This window comes from Ovis aries, chromosome 1 (genome assembly GCF_016772045.2).
Source record: "Ovis aries strain OAR_USU_Benz2616 breed Rambouillet chromosome 1, ARS-UI_Ramb_v3.0, whole genome shotgun sequence".
Classification (NCBI taxonomy): Eukaryota; Metazoa; Chordata; class Mammalia; order Artiodactyla; family Bovidae; genus Ovis; species Ovis aries.
Window position 1 is genome coordinate 13,942,625 of NC_056054.1, and position 15,592 is coordinate 13,958,216.

A 15,592-nucleotide genomic window follows, 5' to 3' on the forward strand; every position below is an offset into this window, starting at 1 on the left:
ACTGAACTGAACTGAACTGAAGGTGGTGCTGCAGCTTCGCAGTCAGCCTTGGGAAAGGCCTAGGGTAGAAGGGAGAAAGAATACCACCTGCAGAGGTCCGGCACTCTAGCATCAATACGGCATCAAGCACTGTGTAGGAGCTGTGACTTCAGGGCTTCTCATGCTTTCCTTCATGTCGGGCATTTTTCAGGTCTCCAGGAGAGGTGGGTAGGCTTACTTAGAGCCAGGCCAGCTATTTCTCTCTGCAGAATGGTCTGGATCCTACTGGTATAGAATAAATAACTTCAACTGGGAGAAAACATGTGTAGCCTCTGTCCTTCCACTCCATTTGGAGCCCTTTGGACTGTGCTGTTATCTGTCACGTGTATACTTTAAAAAAAAAAAAAAAAAAAAGGTGGGCAAGCCCCACTGGCACAACAGGGTAGTTTTTGAATCCAACTTTTCAGGCCTTTAATTCAGACTTCCTGCCCTGCTGCAGTTTGAGTAAAAACCATCTGGGCCTCATTTTAGCAACTTCCTCTCTCACTCCCAAATAGCAAGTTATCTTTTCATTTGAGTTCTTGGTCTTTGTGAGTCTAGTTGCCAATTCAAAACAGTGGAGTATCTTCCTGTTTTACTTAACTGAATACAGACTTGCATCCCCGCTGCAAGTAGAAAGCAGTGTAACTTGGGGTTCAAGTTCAAAGTCTTAAACAGGCGTCCATGTTCTGACTGTAGCCTTGAGCAAATAAATCCATTTTCCTTGACCCTTAGTTTCTGTACCTGTAAAGTGTAAAATGATAGTTTTGACTTCATTTGGTTACTGTGGGAATTGAATGAGATAATCCATAGCTTAGCACAGGGCGTGGTCCATGACAAAATGCTAAAACTGCGCTAGCTGTCAGCAGCAGCAGCAGCAGCAGCAGCAGCAGCAATCACTGTTGAACGGTCATGTCAAGTATTGTTCAGCAGAAACACTGCTTCTCTGTTGTGTTTGTAAGTGGTATCCTTTTTACCCAACATCCTTAATACTGTACTCAACACTGATTTCCGGGTGTTCCCTCTGTGTGTCACCGGCCAGCAGAATTAACAGATGTCTGTCTTTCTCTCTCTCTGAAAAGGAGGGAAAGAAATGCTGCAAAAGTCGAGATCTTTTTCCTATGAAGATTAGGCTCTGGTCTCCAGGTTATCATTTTATTGTTTCTTGACCTGAAAATTCCGAGAATATGTTAATCCTGTTAGATATTTTCTTTTGGACATGTCAGTGCAGCTATTGAAATCTAGCTCCCTTCACAGTTTGGGGGCCATAGTCCTTGGCCCTGGTTCTTCTCGGCCTTGGTTCTCCCCGGCCCTGGTTCTCCTCGGCCCTTCCCTTCCTGGTTGGTACCAGCGGCTGGTTCGCTTTCCCCCTCTTTCTCCTCCTCCTTTCTTCACGTTACCTTCTCCCAGGGCCTCTCTTCTTTCCCCCTCCCTTTTCCATTTACTCTTACATTCCCTCCCTCCTTCCCGCCCTCCCTAATTCCTCCCCTCCCCTGGTTTCTAGCCCCTTTTTGCTTTCTGTTTGTGTTTCTGAGGGCCGTGCTCCAATTACCTCATATTTGGAGAGAGGAAGCTGTAGCCAATCCGGTTTCTGTCTGCTTTTAGGTCAAGTGATTTCTGAACTGCAGTGAGATGCTTTGAATTTGTCTTGTTGCAGCTCTGAGCCTGTAAGATGGCTGTCTGAATCGGCAGCGGCTGGGAGACAGAGAGAGGCGGGGAGGGAGGGAGGAAGAATTGGAGGGGTTGCCGGCATAGTGCATGTTTTTGAATGTACATCTAATCCGATGAAGCCGAGGTTGGGATTTCTCTGGGATCCCAGGACTGGCTTAGCTGCGTTTTTGCAGAGATTAGGAGAGGAAAGCAATGGGAAATTCGCTGGGCTGTGTTAAGGAGCCGAAAGATTCAATAGCCGTTCCCGAGAAGGCTCCCATATCTCCTAAGAAAAGGGTTCGGTTCAAAAGGAAGTGGAAGGGGAAGAAAACCCCTACTCCAGCAGCACCCCGTGAGGAAGAACCCTTGCAGGGAACTGGAGCCCTCGAAGAGACTGGAACCCTGACGAAGTTAACAGTGAGTCTCCAGAAGGGGGAAGGAGTGGGAGGGGCTGAGCCACCACCACCCGCGAACGTGTTACTGCCCAGGGACTCAGCCCCCAGTTCAGGGCTGGGAGCCCAGGGCATGATCGTTCAGGTGAAGGAGAGGTTCCAGGGGGAGATCCAGACCGCTCAGCTTTTGTTGGAGAATGAGTCATCAGTTGCCGGAGGGGTCTGGGATTCCCTGGAAGAGGGGACGACTGTCATCGCTCACCTGCTCGATAACCCGGCAGAAAGGAACTGCGAGAAGTCAGTGAGCCAACTGGTGGAATTTCCGAGGACAGCCTCCTGCAGCAGCAGGGCCGTGCTGCTGCCTTTGCACAGGGGGACTGCAGTGGAGAAAGGAGCCGCTCCACTCGGAATTAGGAGCAGCGCTTCCCCCAGGACAGACCACCCCGCCGACACAGACAGTCTTTCTGCTGGCTGGAGTGTTGGTGGAGGAACCAAGGGCATCTTAAGTGCCCCTCAGACAGGTCCCTGGACTGTGGAACATTCCGCTTCTTCATCACTGCCAGACCAGCTGAGAGGCCAGAGCTGCACAGAGCCTGCCTGTGTGGGTCGAGTGCCCCTCCAGGTGCCCAGACTGCCTACTTCTCAGAGCGACGTATCCATCAGTGGCCCGACTCTGAGCATCTTGCCGTCCTCCTCCGGCTATGGCAGCGACGGGCCCCACTTACTTGGAATCCAGCCTAAAGACCCGGAGCCTGAAAAGAGCTCCACGTCCTTCTCAGAAGAGGATGGCACCCTTTCTTTGGAGGCAAGCCACACCCCCTCATGGGGTCTAGAGTTGACGGGTGGGCATGCTTAAGGGATAGTCAAGCGGCGGTTTGCATTACTGGCCTCAAACTTACAGAAGTGGAGTGCAGCGAGCAGTGAGGAGCGCGGTGCTGCTTCTTACACTTTACCTGTCAGTCGGATACCGGGAGTTAGCCCCTGCTACGCTCGGCAAGCAGAATCTGTTTCAGGTCTGCCCCTTGATGCTTGAAACCAGCTTCTTGTCTCTGGGGACTCCCTGACTCTGGGTGATCATGCCGCATAATTGCTCCAGCTATCTGGTGGGGTTATCTCTCAAGGTGCAGGGCTAGGTAATACTTCACTCTCAGCAGGTCTATTTATCAGCTTCCATGCTGTGGGAAATTGTGGTACACACCGAGGTGATGGGGAAGCTGGCTGACTCTTTGAAGTGAGGTGGAAGGGGTCGGGGGAGGCCCTGTCTTCTGTGTGAGTGTGACTGCTCTTCTCCCTGGAGAATGGTGTCCTTCCTGGAGCTGATGTAATCTTTCCCCCCAGGGGACACTGCTAACGACAACACCCATTCCTGAGGTGGAGCGGCTAGTCCTCTACTGGTTCCTAATTCCAGCACTGGAGGAGAGGGACATAGGTTAGAGATTAGCCCAGAGCTTGAGGGGGCAGATAGAGAGGTTTAGAGCAGTCTGAAGGTTCAAGGTTAGAAAGAGTTTTCTGATTAGACTTGTTTATGTCCCTAACATGTTTTTGTTTGTGAGATACGTATTCAGACATAAGTGGAGGTGGTGGTAGTGATAGGTGGTGGGTGCTGTGAATGTTTTTAGGAGTCAAGGAGCAGGTGAGAATTTAAGAGCTCTGAACAGAGAGAGGAGGGAAAACCCCAGGTGGTGCAGGGTTTGGTCTGGCACATATGAGGTGAATGTGTAGGTGGCTGAAGTTATAATTATCAGTGACTGAAGAACTTTTGTTGGCATATTGGTCTCTGCAGCAGAAGAAAAAAACTTTAGGGGGCCAGAGGTAGAAGATGGAGCCGGGCATTTTCCATGTTGGGCTGTGGTCAGGTGCCCTGGTGCCTGCGGAGCAGACAGGGTCCCACCTGCTCATGCTCTGCTTCTCACCAACAGCAGGACACTGGGGAGAGATGCAAATTTAAGGTGACCTGTGATTAAATTGCCTGTTTGGGTGATGAATTTCCCCCACGGATAGGCCCATTTCAGTGCCCTTTGTTATTATAGAGTTTGGACAGTTGGAGGAAACAGTTGGAGAACAGTTGGAGGAAAAAATGGTCATTGAAAAATATTTATTATAAATTTATAATATTATTATAAAAGCCTTGGGCTTTTCATATAAAAGTGGGTGTGTGTGTATTAAGGTGGGGAGGGAGGCAGTGAGGCTGCTGGGGTGGGGTGTATCTGAGTTTCATTGGATAAGAGGGAACGTCAAAGTCAGCTTTTACCTTGGTACAGAACGGATGTAGAGTAATTGCGGCAGAACCAGCGGCTGAACTGATCACTCTTTTGATATTCCTGAAGTTGTGGAGGCGTCGTGATGATTTAGGATACATGCTCAGAATTTAGAGCGAGGTTTTCGGAAAGTTTGGAATATAAAATGTGAAGGAGCTCACATTTAGCAGAAGTCAGTTCAAGATAATGTCCCGTAGGTGACTGTGGTACTTTTGGAACAGGAAGGCTCTGGACAACTCTGTGAGGAGCCTCCAAGAAGAGATTGGTAGAAGAGACCTCTGGACCATGGTCTATAGTTTGACCAAATCAACAGCAGTGTGATTCTTGGGCTGTTCAGTATGAGAATCGCACTGGTGTGCGGTGCTTTCTGGGCAGTCAGGCTCTACATCCTGTCCCAGCTTCCCCGAGAGCAGACACGACCAGACTACACAGTTAGGGCCTAGGAAGAAAAACTAGGTGACCTGGAGTCAGCTCAGAAGTCTAGCGTGTCTTTGAGGTTCTGTGTCCATCTGGTGATGCAGGGACCACAGACTGTATGAACATCCTGTATCACAGATAAGAAGTGACTTCTCAAGATAAGTGTCCCTTATCCCTTAAGGATGAAGGTCTTTAAGGTCACAGGGGCCCGAAACCCTCCTCGGTCCCTGAAGGTCTTCAGGGAGCTGCGCCCTGCCTGGTAGGCTGCTCACAAGGCCAGGGGACAGCAAGAGAGGCAGGGGAGCGTGTTCTGACACTGCAGATTTCCTGGGAAATGTGGGTTGAGCCTCAGGGCGAGAGCATCTGACTGGAATATGAGGGCCCTGGGAGGACGCAGGGGTCAGGAGAGCAGCTGCTGCTGGTCACACACCAGCTCCTTCCTAAAGAGGGAACAGCAGGCACTCCAGTAGAGTTGATTTTTTGTTTGTTGGTTGGTTCTTGTTTTGTTTCATGTTTAACATGTCAGGGTGAAAAACAGCAAACTTTGCGCTCCGGAGTGGTGCCTGTCCTTGGCATAACTCAGGCCACATTGCCTCTCCCGTTGACGACTCCAGGGCATGGTGATGGGAGAGGGGCCAGACTGTGCCCACAGAAACTTGGCAGTGGGTTTCTTTCTTTTCAGGACAGAGAGAAATAGGAACTGATTCTGATTCCTGCTGAGTGCCGGCTTTGGGTAATAGAAGACAAATGGTCTGCTTTCTGCTCACCTGGTAGAGCGGACTCTTCCCTTGACAGGAAACAGTTAACAACAGAAATACGATGACAGCAGCCGGGGGACAAAAATGGTTTTCAGGATGATAAGTAGACTTGGATTTGGAGCTGGTTGGGAGCGAGTTAACAGCAATTGTACTTTGATGTCAGACAAAGGCCTTCACTGGTCCAATCCATCTCTCAGGAGGACTCCCTGCTCTCAGCTGCCATCGATAGCTATAATACCTGGCTTAATAGAACAAGGAAAACTGTTGAAAATCCCTTTCTTTTCTCTCTCGGCTCCACTGCCAGTCTCCTGGCCAGGGTTAGTGGATTCTGTTGAATGAATAATTTGGCTGAATACCATTGCCCTTGCCACAAACCCTTAGATTTTGGGTGAATAGTCAGAAAACACTGGGGCTAGACATGATGAGAAAGAAATCAGTTGGTATATTATTTTCTGGGCTAAGCCTTTCCAGTTATAAGTATCCTTTTCGCATCTCTCCTCTTTAATTATAGGGAAAGTTGTTTTTACTAATACTGGCTTTATATTACAAGAAGAAAGCAAAATTAACCAGATGATACTATTGGAGGAATGTAGCAGTTAAAGTTGCAGTTAGGCCTTTATTTAAGAAAGGAATTTTTTTCTTTTAAAAGTTTTACTTAATTAAAAATACTACCAAAGAATAACAATTATTTTTCAGGTATAACAGTGGTGTTGTGGCTATGTTAAAAAAAAAAAAAAAGAATCTTTAGAGATGCATACTGAAGTGTCTTTAGAGGAAATGAGAGTGTGGAATTTGCTTTATGATAATAGGGGAGGAGTGAAGTGGGTGGAGTGTAGATGAAGCAAGATTAGCTATGAGTTGATATGGTTGGAACTGGGTGATTGGTACATAGGAATTCACAATATCATTCTTTTTTTATATATATTTAGTATTTTCCAATTCAAATGGAATATTTTTTCTGCGTTTTGATTTGTTTTTCACTGTTCTTTTCACTAATTTGTTTTGGAAAATTATTTTTGTCAAATTATGTTATTTATATTAACATGTAATGAGTTTATTATCTTTAAAAAAAAAATCATCCCACACATCTCTGGGAATCACCAATTTCTTCTCTGTATCTATAAACCTTTTTTTTTTTTAAAGCTTTCCATGTATAAGAAAGGATTATACAGTGTTGTCTTTCTCTGTCTGATTTATTTCACTTAGCATAATATCCTCGAGATCCAATGATGTTGTTGCAAATGACAGGATTTCATTCTTTTTAATAGATGAATAATATTCCATTGGGTATATATGCCACAATTCCTTTATCTGTTCATCCATTGATGGGCATTTCAGTTGTTTCCAAATCTTAGTTATTGTAAATAAAGCTGCAGTGAAGGTGCATATATTTTTTTAAGTTAGTATTTTCATTTTCTTTGGATAAGTACCAGAAGTGATATTGAGCATCTTTTGATATATCTGTTAACCATTTGTCTAACTTCTTTAGAAAAAATGTGTATTCTGATCTGCCCATTTTTAAATGGGATTGTTTATGTTTTTGCTGTTGAGTTGTGTAAATTCTTTATGTATTTTGGATGTTAACTTCTTATCAGATGTATGATGAGCAAATATTTCCTCCCATTCAGTGGGTTGCCTTTTCATTTTGTTGGTGGTTTCCTTTGCTGTGTAGAAGCTTTTTGTGTGTCTGTTGTTGATGTTTTATGTGTGTTGCTGATTTGCTTTTGGCATCAGATTAAATACATCATTGCCCAAATCTACGTCAAGGAGCTTGCTGCTTGGTTTCTTTCTTTCCTTTTTTTTTTTTTTTTTAAAACTTCTTATTTTGTATTGGGGTGTAGCCAGTGAACAATGTTGTGATGGTTTCAGGTGAACAGGGAAGGGACTCAGCTATATGTATACAGGTATCCATTCTCCCCCAAACTCCCCTCCCATCCGTCTGTCACACAGCACTGAGCGGAGCTGCATGGGCCGTACAGTAGGTCCTTGTTGGTTATCCCTTTTAAATAGCAGCAGAGTGAACAGGTCCATCCCAAACTGCCTAACTGTTCCTTCCCACAAACAACCTTAAGTTTGTTCTCTAAGTCTGTGAGTCTCTGTTTTGTGAATTCATCTGTATCATTTCTTTTTAGATTCCACATGTAAGGGATGACCTTCTCTGTTCCTGTGTTTTCTTCTAGGAGTTTTATGATTTTAGGTCTTATGGTCAAGTCTTTAATCCACTTTGAGTTAATTTGGAGATATGGTGTAAGATAATGGTTGAATTTTATTCTTTTGAGTGTGGCTGTCATTTTCCAACACCATTTATTGAAGAGACTCTCCTTTAACCATTGTGCAGCTTTGGCTCCTTTTCTTGTAAATTAATTGACTGCATATGCATGGGTTTGTTTCTGGGCGTAATCTTCTGTTTCACTTATCTATGTGTCTGTTTTTATGCCAAATACCATACTGTTTTAATTATTACATCTTTGTAATTTTGTTGGAAATTGGGGAGCATGATGCCTCCAGCTTTGTTCTTTTCTCCAGATTGCTTTGGGTAATCAATGTGTGTGTGTATTTCCATACATTGTTCTAATTGAAAAATGCCATTGGAATTTTTATAGAGATTGTTATGAATTTGTAAGTTGCTTTGAGTAGTATGGATATTCTAACAGTATTGATTCTTCCAGTTTGTGAGCACAGAATTTCTTTCCATTTATTTGTGTTGAAATTTATTTCATTTATGTCTTATAGTTTTCGATATACCGGTCTTTCACCTTCTTGGTTGAATTTATTCCTAGATATTTTATTCTTTTTGATGCAGTTGTAAATGGGATTGTTTTCTTAATTCTCTTTCTGATTGTTCAGTTCCAGTCAGTCGTTCAGTCATGTCCAACTCTTTGTGACCCCATGAATTGCAGCATGCCAGGCCTCTGTGTCCATCACCAACTCCTGGAGTCCGCCAGTTGTTTGTTACTAGTGTATAAAAATGCAACAGATTTTTGTATATTGATTTTGTATTCTGCAAATCACTGAATTTGTTTATTCCAATAGTTTTTTGATGTCTTAGGGAGTCCTTAGGGTTTTCTATATATAATATCCTGTCATCTGCAAATTGTGGCACTTTTATGTCTTCCTCTCCAATTTATGTGCCTTTTATTTCTTTTGTTTGCCTAATAGTTCTGGCTAGGACTTTCAGCATCATGCTGAATAAAGTGGTGAGAGGAGACATCCTTGTCTTGCTCCTGATCTTAGAGGAAGGGCTTTCATCTTTTCATCATTGAGTATAATGTTAGCTCTGGCTAACATTATAATGAAATACCTTTCCTCTATACCTGCTTTGTTGAGAATTTTTATCATAAATGTTGCTGAATTTTGTCAAGTGATTTTTATGCATCTGTTGAGATGATATGACTTTTGTTCTTGCTTTTGTTAATGTGTGGTATATAACATTGCCTGATTTATGGATGTTGAACTATCCTTGCATACCTGGAATAAATCCTACTTGATCATGGTATATGATCCTTTTAATGTATAGTTGAATCTGGTTTCCTAATATTATTTTGAGGATTTTTGGATCTCTGTTTGTCAGGGATGTTAGCCTGTAATTTTCTTTTTTGTGTTGTTTTTGTCTGGTTTTGTTAGCAAGGTAATGCTGGCCTCATAAACTGAGTTTAGAGGAGTTCCTGCCTCTTCCATTTTTGAAAGAAATTTAAGAAGTATTGGTGTTAATTCTTCTTTGAATGTTTGATAGAGTCTTATCATTGAAGCTGTCCTGGACTTTTGTTTCTTGAGAGATTTTTGATTACTGATTCATTCTCCTTAATATTAGTCAGTCTTTTCAGAGTTTTCATTTAATCTTGATTCAGTCTTGTTAGGTTGTATATTTCTAGGAATTCATCCGTATCTTCTAGGTTGTCCCACCTGTTGGTGTATAATTTTTCATAGTATTCTCTTACAGTCCTTTGTATTTCTATGGCATCAGTTGTAACATCTCTTTCATTTCTGATTTTATTTGTGTACTCTGTTTTTCTTGGTGAGTCTAGCTGAAGGCTTGCCAATTTTATTAATCTTTTCAAAGAACCATCTCTTAGTTTTTTTATTCTTTCCTACTGTTAGGAAAAGTAATGGTGGAATTATTATACAGTGCATGGAGCTTCCCTGGTGGCTCAGCTGGTAAAGAACCCGCCTGCCAATGCAAGAGATGCAAGAGATGTGGGTTCAATCCCTGGGTCTGGAAAATCCCCTGGAGAAGGAAATGACAACCCACTCCAGTATTCTTACCTGAAAAATTCCATGGATAGAGAAGCCTGGCAGGCCACAGTCCATGGGGTTGCAAAGCACTGGACACGACTGAGCATGCATGTGCGCGCACACACACACACACACACACACACACACACACACACACTATGTAGTGCATATGCTGAAAAAAGATTAATGTCCAGAATATTTGAAGTCTAGTGTGAGTAAAGTGGTTAAGAGTATGGAGCCAGGTTGGCTGAGTTTGAATTCTAGCTCTACTACTTACTAGCCGTGTACCTCGGGGCAAGTTACTGAATATCTCTATGGCACAATTTCCTCATTTGTAAACTGAGGATACGAATAGTATGTACTTCTCAGGGTTGTTGTGAGAATTGTAAGAGTTAATGCAAGTAAAACACAATGAAAGTGAAAGTGTTGGTTAGTCAGTCCTCAGTTATTGATGTTCTTTAAATAATTTCTATAAATAAACAAGAAAAACGTAAACATGCTAGTAGAAAAAATAGGGGAAACCCAGGAATAAGCAATTCACAAAAAGAAGAAGAAGAAGAAACCCAAATGCCTCATACACAGGATTCTTTCTCACTAGTATTCAAAGATATAAAACTGAAAATAACAACAGAATGCTATTGTATACCCATGAGACTGGCAGAAAATAAAAAGTTTGGAAATGCATAGTGTAGGCAAAGGTGCAGAATGATGGAAAAAACACTTTGTACCCTTGTTGATAGAAGTATAAATTGGTGTTGTTATTTGGACAGTAGTTTGGTGATATTTAGGAGAATTTTTAAATGCCCATATTCTGTGATCCAGGATTTCCATTCTAATTATATTCCCTGGAAAGTCTTCCATGACTCTGAATTTGAATATTGAGAGGAGAGCTCACTTGATCTTTACCTAATTCTTTTGTTGGTAATAAACACAGCTGCCATAAGATCTCCCTAGTGAGGCATTTGTAATGAATTACTACCTTGTACCCTCACCTGTTCCTTGAATGAAAAGTTTGCAAAGTCTGATGCCTTCACTGTAGTGGGATGAAGTCAGCTAGAAACTTCAAGGCACATGAATCAAGTGTTATTGTTAGCTCATTACATCTAGTTCATTCCCTGAGACTTACATAGACTTATAAAGTTCATATTCCTCAGCCTGGTATTCCAACCCCTCCATAATCTGTCTAATCTTCTCTCCTATAACAGTTCCCAAGTAGAACTTTCATGTCTTAACAGGTCGACCTCTTAACTGTCTACTACTATTCCTGTTCCAGCTTCTAATCTTTGTTTGTATCTACTTTCTACATAGAATTCTTTTCCTCTTTTTTTTTTTTTTTGTTTGTTTCTATAACATCTTTCAAGGATGCCTTTAAATCACACTTCTCTAAGAAGTATTTTTATCACTCTGAAGTGAAGTGAAAGTCATTTAGCTGTGTCCCACTCTTTGCGACCCCATGGTCTATATAGTCCATGGAATTCTCCAGGCCAGAATACTGGAGTGGGTTGCCATTTCCTTCTCCAGTACTCTGCTGCTGCTAAGTCACTTCAGTTGTGTCCGACTCTGTGTGACCCCATAGGCGGCAGCCCAGTACTCTAGCCCATACTAATTATTAATTATGCTGAGATCCTCTATTGAATATTACTATTTACTATATTTTTTAAAGAAATATTTATTTATTTGCTGGGTCTTAGTGCAGCACATGTGGAGAAGGAAATGGCAACCCACTCCAGTGTCCTTGCCAGGAGAATCCCAGGAACAGGAGAGCCTAGTGGGCTGCCGTCTATGGGGTCGCACAGAGTTGGACACGACTGAAGTGACTTAGCAGCAGCAGCAGCGGTGCAGCACACGTGGAGAAGGAAATGGCAACTCACTCACTCCAGTATTCTTGCATGGAGAATCCCATGGACAGAGGAGCCTGGCAGGCTAGAGTCCATGGGGTCACAAAGAGCTGGGCCCGACTGGAGGGCCTTAGCATGCAGTAGGCATTGTGGCGCGTGGGACCTTCATTATTCAGAGCAGCATACAGGATCTTTAGACATAGCATGTGGACTCTTAGTGGCAGCATCTGGGATCTAGTTCCCTGAGCAGGGATTGAACCCAGGTCCCCTACATTGGGAGTGTGGCGTTTTAACCACTGACCACCAGGGCAGTCCCTGTTTACTATATTATTGTTCCTCTTTTGGGGCCTTAAATTATGTGAAACTCTTTCCTGTGATTTTACCACATATGCCTAAATACAAGGTAAAGTTTATTCCTTCAGATATTAGCCTTCAAAAAAAGAGGGGCGGGGGCGCGGATTCTCTTTGTATTGGATTTTTTTTTTTGCCTTTTTTTGCCTTTTTTTTCTGCCCTCTTCAACCAAGATATCTTTACATAGATATGCTGGTTCTTTTGAAATATTGTTTACTCTGAATTAGGTCAGTCCTTCCTAGATCAGCTATTTTCTGGATTTTGTATTACAGAGAGGCCAGGGCTGCAGTGTCTCTGCTTCAGAGTGGAGTTTATTATGGCAAGAGAAAGAGAGTGAGTGCCAGAGTGAGAGCAAGACAGAGAGAAAGAGGTAGTTTAGCCTTTACTTCCCCACTTTTCTTCTACAACTTAGCCCACATACAGACTACTCCCAGGAAAAATGACATAGGCTACCTGATTCAACAACCCCTACTCTCCAGTCCCTGACAGTCTGTGGTATCAAGTTTATAAACCAGGAAGTTTTGCAGCAAATTGTATATCCAGATTTTTTGTTACAAAATATTACTCTTTTGGCTCCTTGGTATCCACTGGATTTGGGAACTGCTGCTGAAAAACTGCTTCCCTTTAGTGCCTTCCTGCCCCTATCAGAACCTTTCTTTGTACTGGATTTTTTAAAATAAACTCTTTCTTGTTATTGGGCTCCCAGTGAAATTATAGTCAGTTCATGAAAAAGGATTAATGAATCTGCTAATTCATTGGATACCAGTTTTTGTAGAGATCAATTAACAAAATTTGTTCAATGAAAAGAGTAACTGAGGAAATTCTCTGGCAGTCCAGGGATTAGGACTCTGTGCTTCCAATCAGGAGGCCTGGTTTTGATCCCTGGTTGGAAAACTAAGATCTTGCAAGCCACATGTCCACAAAGAAGAAAAGAGTAACCAAAAATCTAAGAAAGTTTTAGCTATTGTTCTTAAGAGTATGACTTAAGTTGAAGTGTTGAATGTAGCAATTGTATGTGTTTAATCATATTTTTAAAAACTTTATTATTATTATTTTTTAATTAAAAGCATTTTTTTTAGCCGTGCTGCATAGAGCATGGGACCCTAGTTCCCCAACCAGGGATCAAACAGCACCTCCTGCAGGGGGAGTGTGGAGTCTTAGCCACTGGACCACCAGGGACGCCCCCAAACCTTTCAAAACATCACCCACATCACTTATAAAAGCACACGCACACACAGCAAGTGATCACATTATGGAAATCATAAATAGCAATAGAACGAATGGAAAAAAACCAGTATTACACAATTGGATTCTTGTGGCTGGGGTTGAAATTTACACAGACAGCATGGATTCAGACAAGTGCTCTTGTATCTCAGAAATCTTAGAAAGGAATGTAGATGATGTTTTATTGAAAATGCACCCAAATAGTAGCTTTATTATTTTTTGAAGTACCTTTTTTTATGAAAAAGACTGTGTAAGAATGCCTGTGAAGACTCTGAATAACATGATTTTATGAAATGTAAAGGTAAAAATAAGCATGAATACCAAATTAATGCATTAGACATGCTGCTCATTTTTAAAACTTGAAGTGTAGTTGATTTGTGTTGGTTTCTGGTGTATAGTAAAGTGACTCATATATATCTTCTGTTTTTACTTTCTTTTCCATTGTGGTTTGTTACAAAATATTGAGTATAGTTCCCTGTGTTACATGGTAGAACTTGGTCTGTTTTATATATAGTTGCTTGTATCTGCTAATCCCAAGCTCCTAATTTATCCCCTCCTTCCACTTTAATAACTGTAAGTTTGTTTCCTATGTCTGTGAATCTTTCTGTTTTGTAAATAAGTGGATTATTTTAAATATGGGTATATATGTAAATAAGTTTCTAAAAGTTTAGGTATTCATGGGGCCACAGAGCTTTCCTTTCTCCAGTTCTCTCTTCCATCTGTCTGTTGTCATTTGGGGAGATTTGGGACTGCCTGCTGTTTGGAGTAGCCTTATTTTAGCCTGAGATATGGCATGTCTCAACTGAGTTCTTTCAGAGCAAGCATGTCTGGTTTTCTGTTTCCCCTTTTTCATCTGGCTAACTCCTACTTGGGTCTTAAATTTCAGCGTAGATGCTGTCTGGTTGCCTCTGTCAAGTTCTTTGGTGCTGCCTGTTTGGGTTACTTGCTCACCTCTGTCACAGCATTGCTCTCTCGGCCTGGTGTCATCTTCCCTACTAAACTGTTTGAGCTTGAGGCCCAAGGTTGTGCTTTTGTCTCGAGATACCAAGAACTTGAACACAGCTGCTAGGACATAATCTTTGCTCAAGAAGTAACAGCAGAATGAGCACGTGGTGTTTGACTTTTTTTGTTCTTCTCCCTCCTCCTGATGTATGGTGTCTGCCATAGTGTGAAGCACAGATGAGATGCTGTTCAGTAAATACTTGTTGATTTGCGTGTGTGTTAGTCTCTCAGTCATGTCCAGCTCTTTGCAACCCCATGGACTGTAGCACACCAGGCTTCTCTGTCCGTGGAATTCTCCAGGTAAGAAAACTGGAAAGGGTTGCCATTTCCTCCTCCAGGGGATCTTCATGACCCAGGGATCATCCCAGGTCTCCCATATTGCAGGCAGATTCTTTACTGATCTTGTTAGGAGCATATTCAGTTGCTAGACATGCTTCAGAGAAGGAATTAATCAAGCTGTGGGAAGTGTGTGTTGAAAGAGAATTCAGGTAGGTGAGCTTAGTCTCTGAGGTGGTAATGAGGCTGTCCCCTTTTCCCAAATGGTTCCTTTTAAACATCCAGATGAGGGAGAAAGGTCCCTGGCTCTGAAGCGAGAATTCTCCATTTGGGAGATGAAGGTAAAAGCTTCTACATAGCTCAGAGGATAGCACTGCAATCACATGTGAATAGTACGTGAAGAGATGGACAAAAGCCAAATTTAATCACTGAGATTATTATGATGATAATCCCGTTTTTCTCATCCAGCTCACAATCTAGGAAGGCCCTAATCCAAACAGGGTATTTTTCCTTTCCCTGAGGGATCTAAACATTTCCCTGTCTCATTATAGCTGTGTGGAAAAACTGAAGTACAGCTGTTCATTGAACTGTTTCCAATACAATATACAAAGATAGTGTGATTGGCAGACAGGAGATGCCATCAGAGATACTGACTGTGATATTGTGGATATACAGTATCAGTTGACTAATGGGAATTGCTTTTTAGGGTAAAGAACCCAGATTCTCACATTTCATTTTGCTTATTCAAATTCTGTCCCTTTTCACATCAACAAATCTATTTCCTGTTCCCAGCAATATTTTGCTTTGATGTGTATGTGAAACGCTACAGTGGAAGAACTGGGATATGTCAGAGTGGGTGTCATTTAGCTATTGAAATAAACAGTTAGGAATGTTGTGGAGGAGCACTAGCAGGGAATTGGTACTGGTGGGAGGCTGTTAACACTGGACTCTCAGGATGATGGCTTGGGCAACACGATCCATTACTGGGTCCTTGGCTTGTTTGATAATACTCTATACATTATTTGCTGAGTAAGTTTCCTGTCAGAAAAGTAATATGTCTCATGATTCTAGGTGGGTCTTATCCCCAAATATATTTTATTTGTTTATTTTTATTGTTTATTACTGGGCTTCCCTGGTGGCTCAGATAGTAAAGAATCTGCCTGCAATGCAGGAA

The 15,592-nt window shown here is 42.3% G+C and overlaps 2 protein-coding genes across 7 annotated transcripts in view; both read left to right on the top strand.

Annotated features, from left to right (window-relative positions):
- MACF1 (microtubule actin crosslinking factor 1) overlaps positions 1–15,592 on the top strand; it is a 326,239-nt gene that overhangs the window by 143,872 nt on the left and 166,775 nt on the right. The gene's annotated exons all lie outside the window — the stretch shown is intronic.
- LOC121819029 (uncharacterized) lies at positions 1,664–10,272 on the top strand. The gene has a single exon (XM_042245990.2). It carries the CDS (start codon positions 1,882–1,884, stop codon positions 2,914–2,916), a length of 1,035 nt encoding a protein of 344 aa, XP_042101924.1. The 5' UTR covers positions 1,664–1,881; the 3' UTR covers positions 2,917–10,272.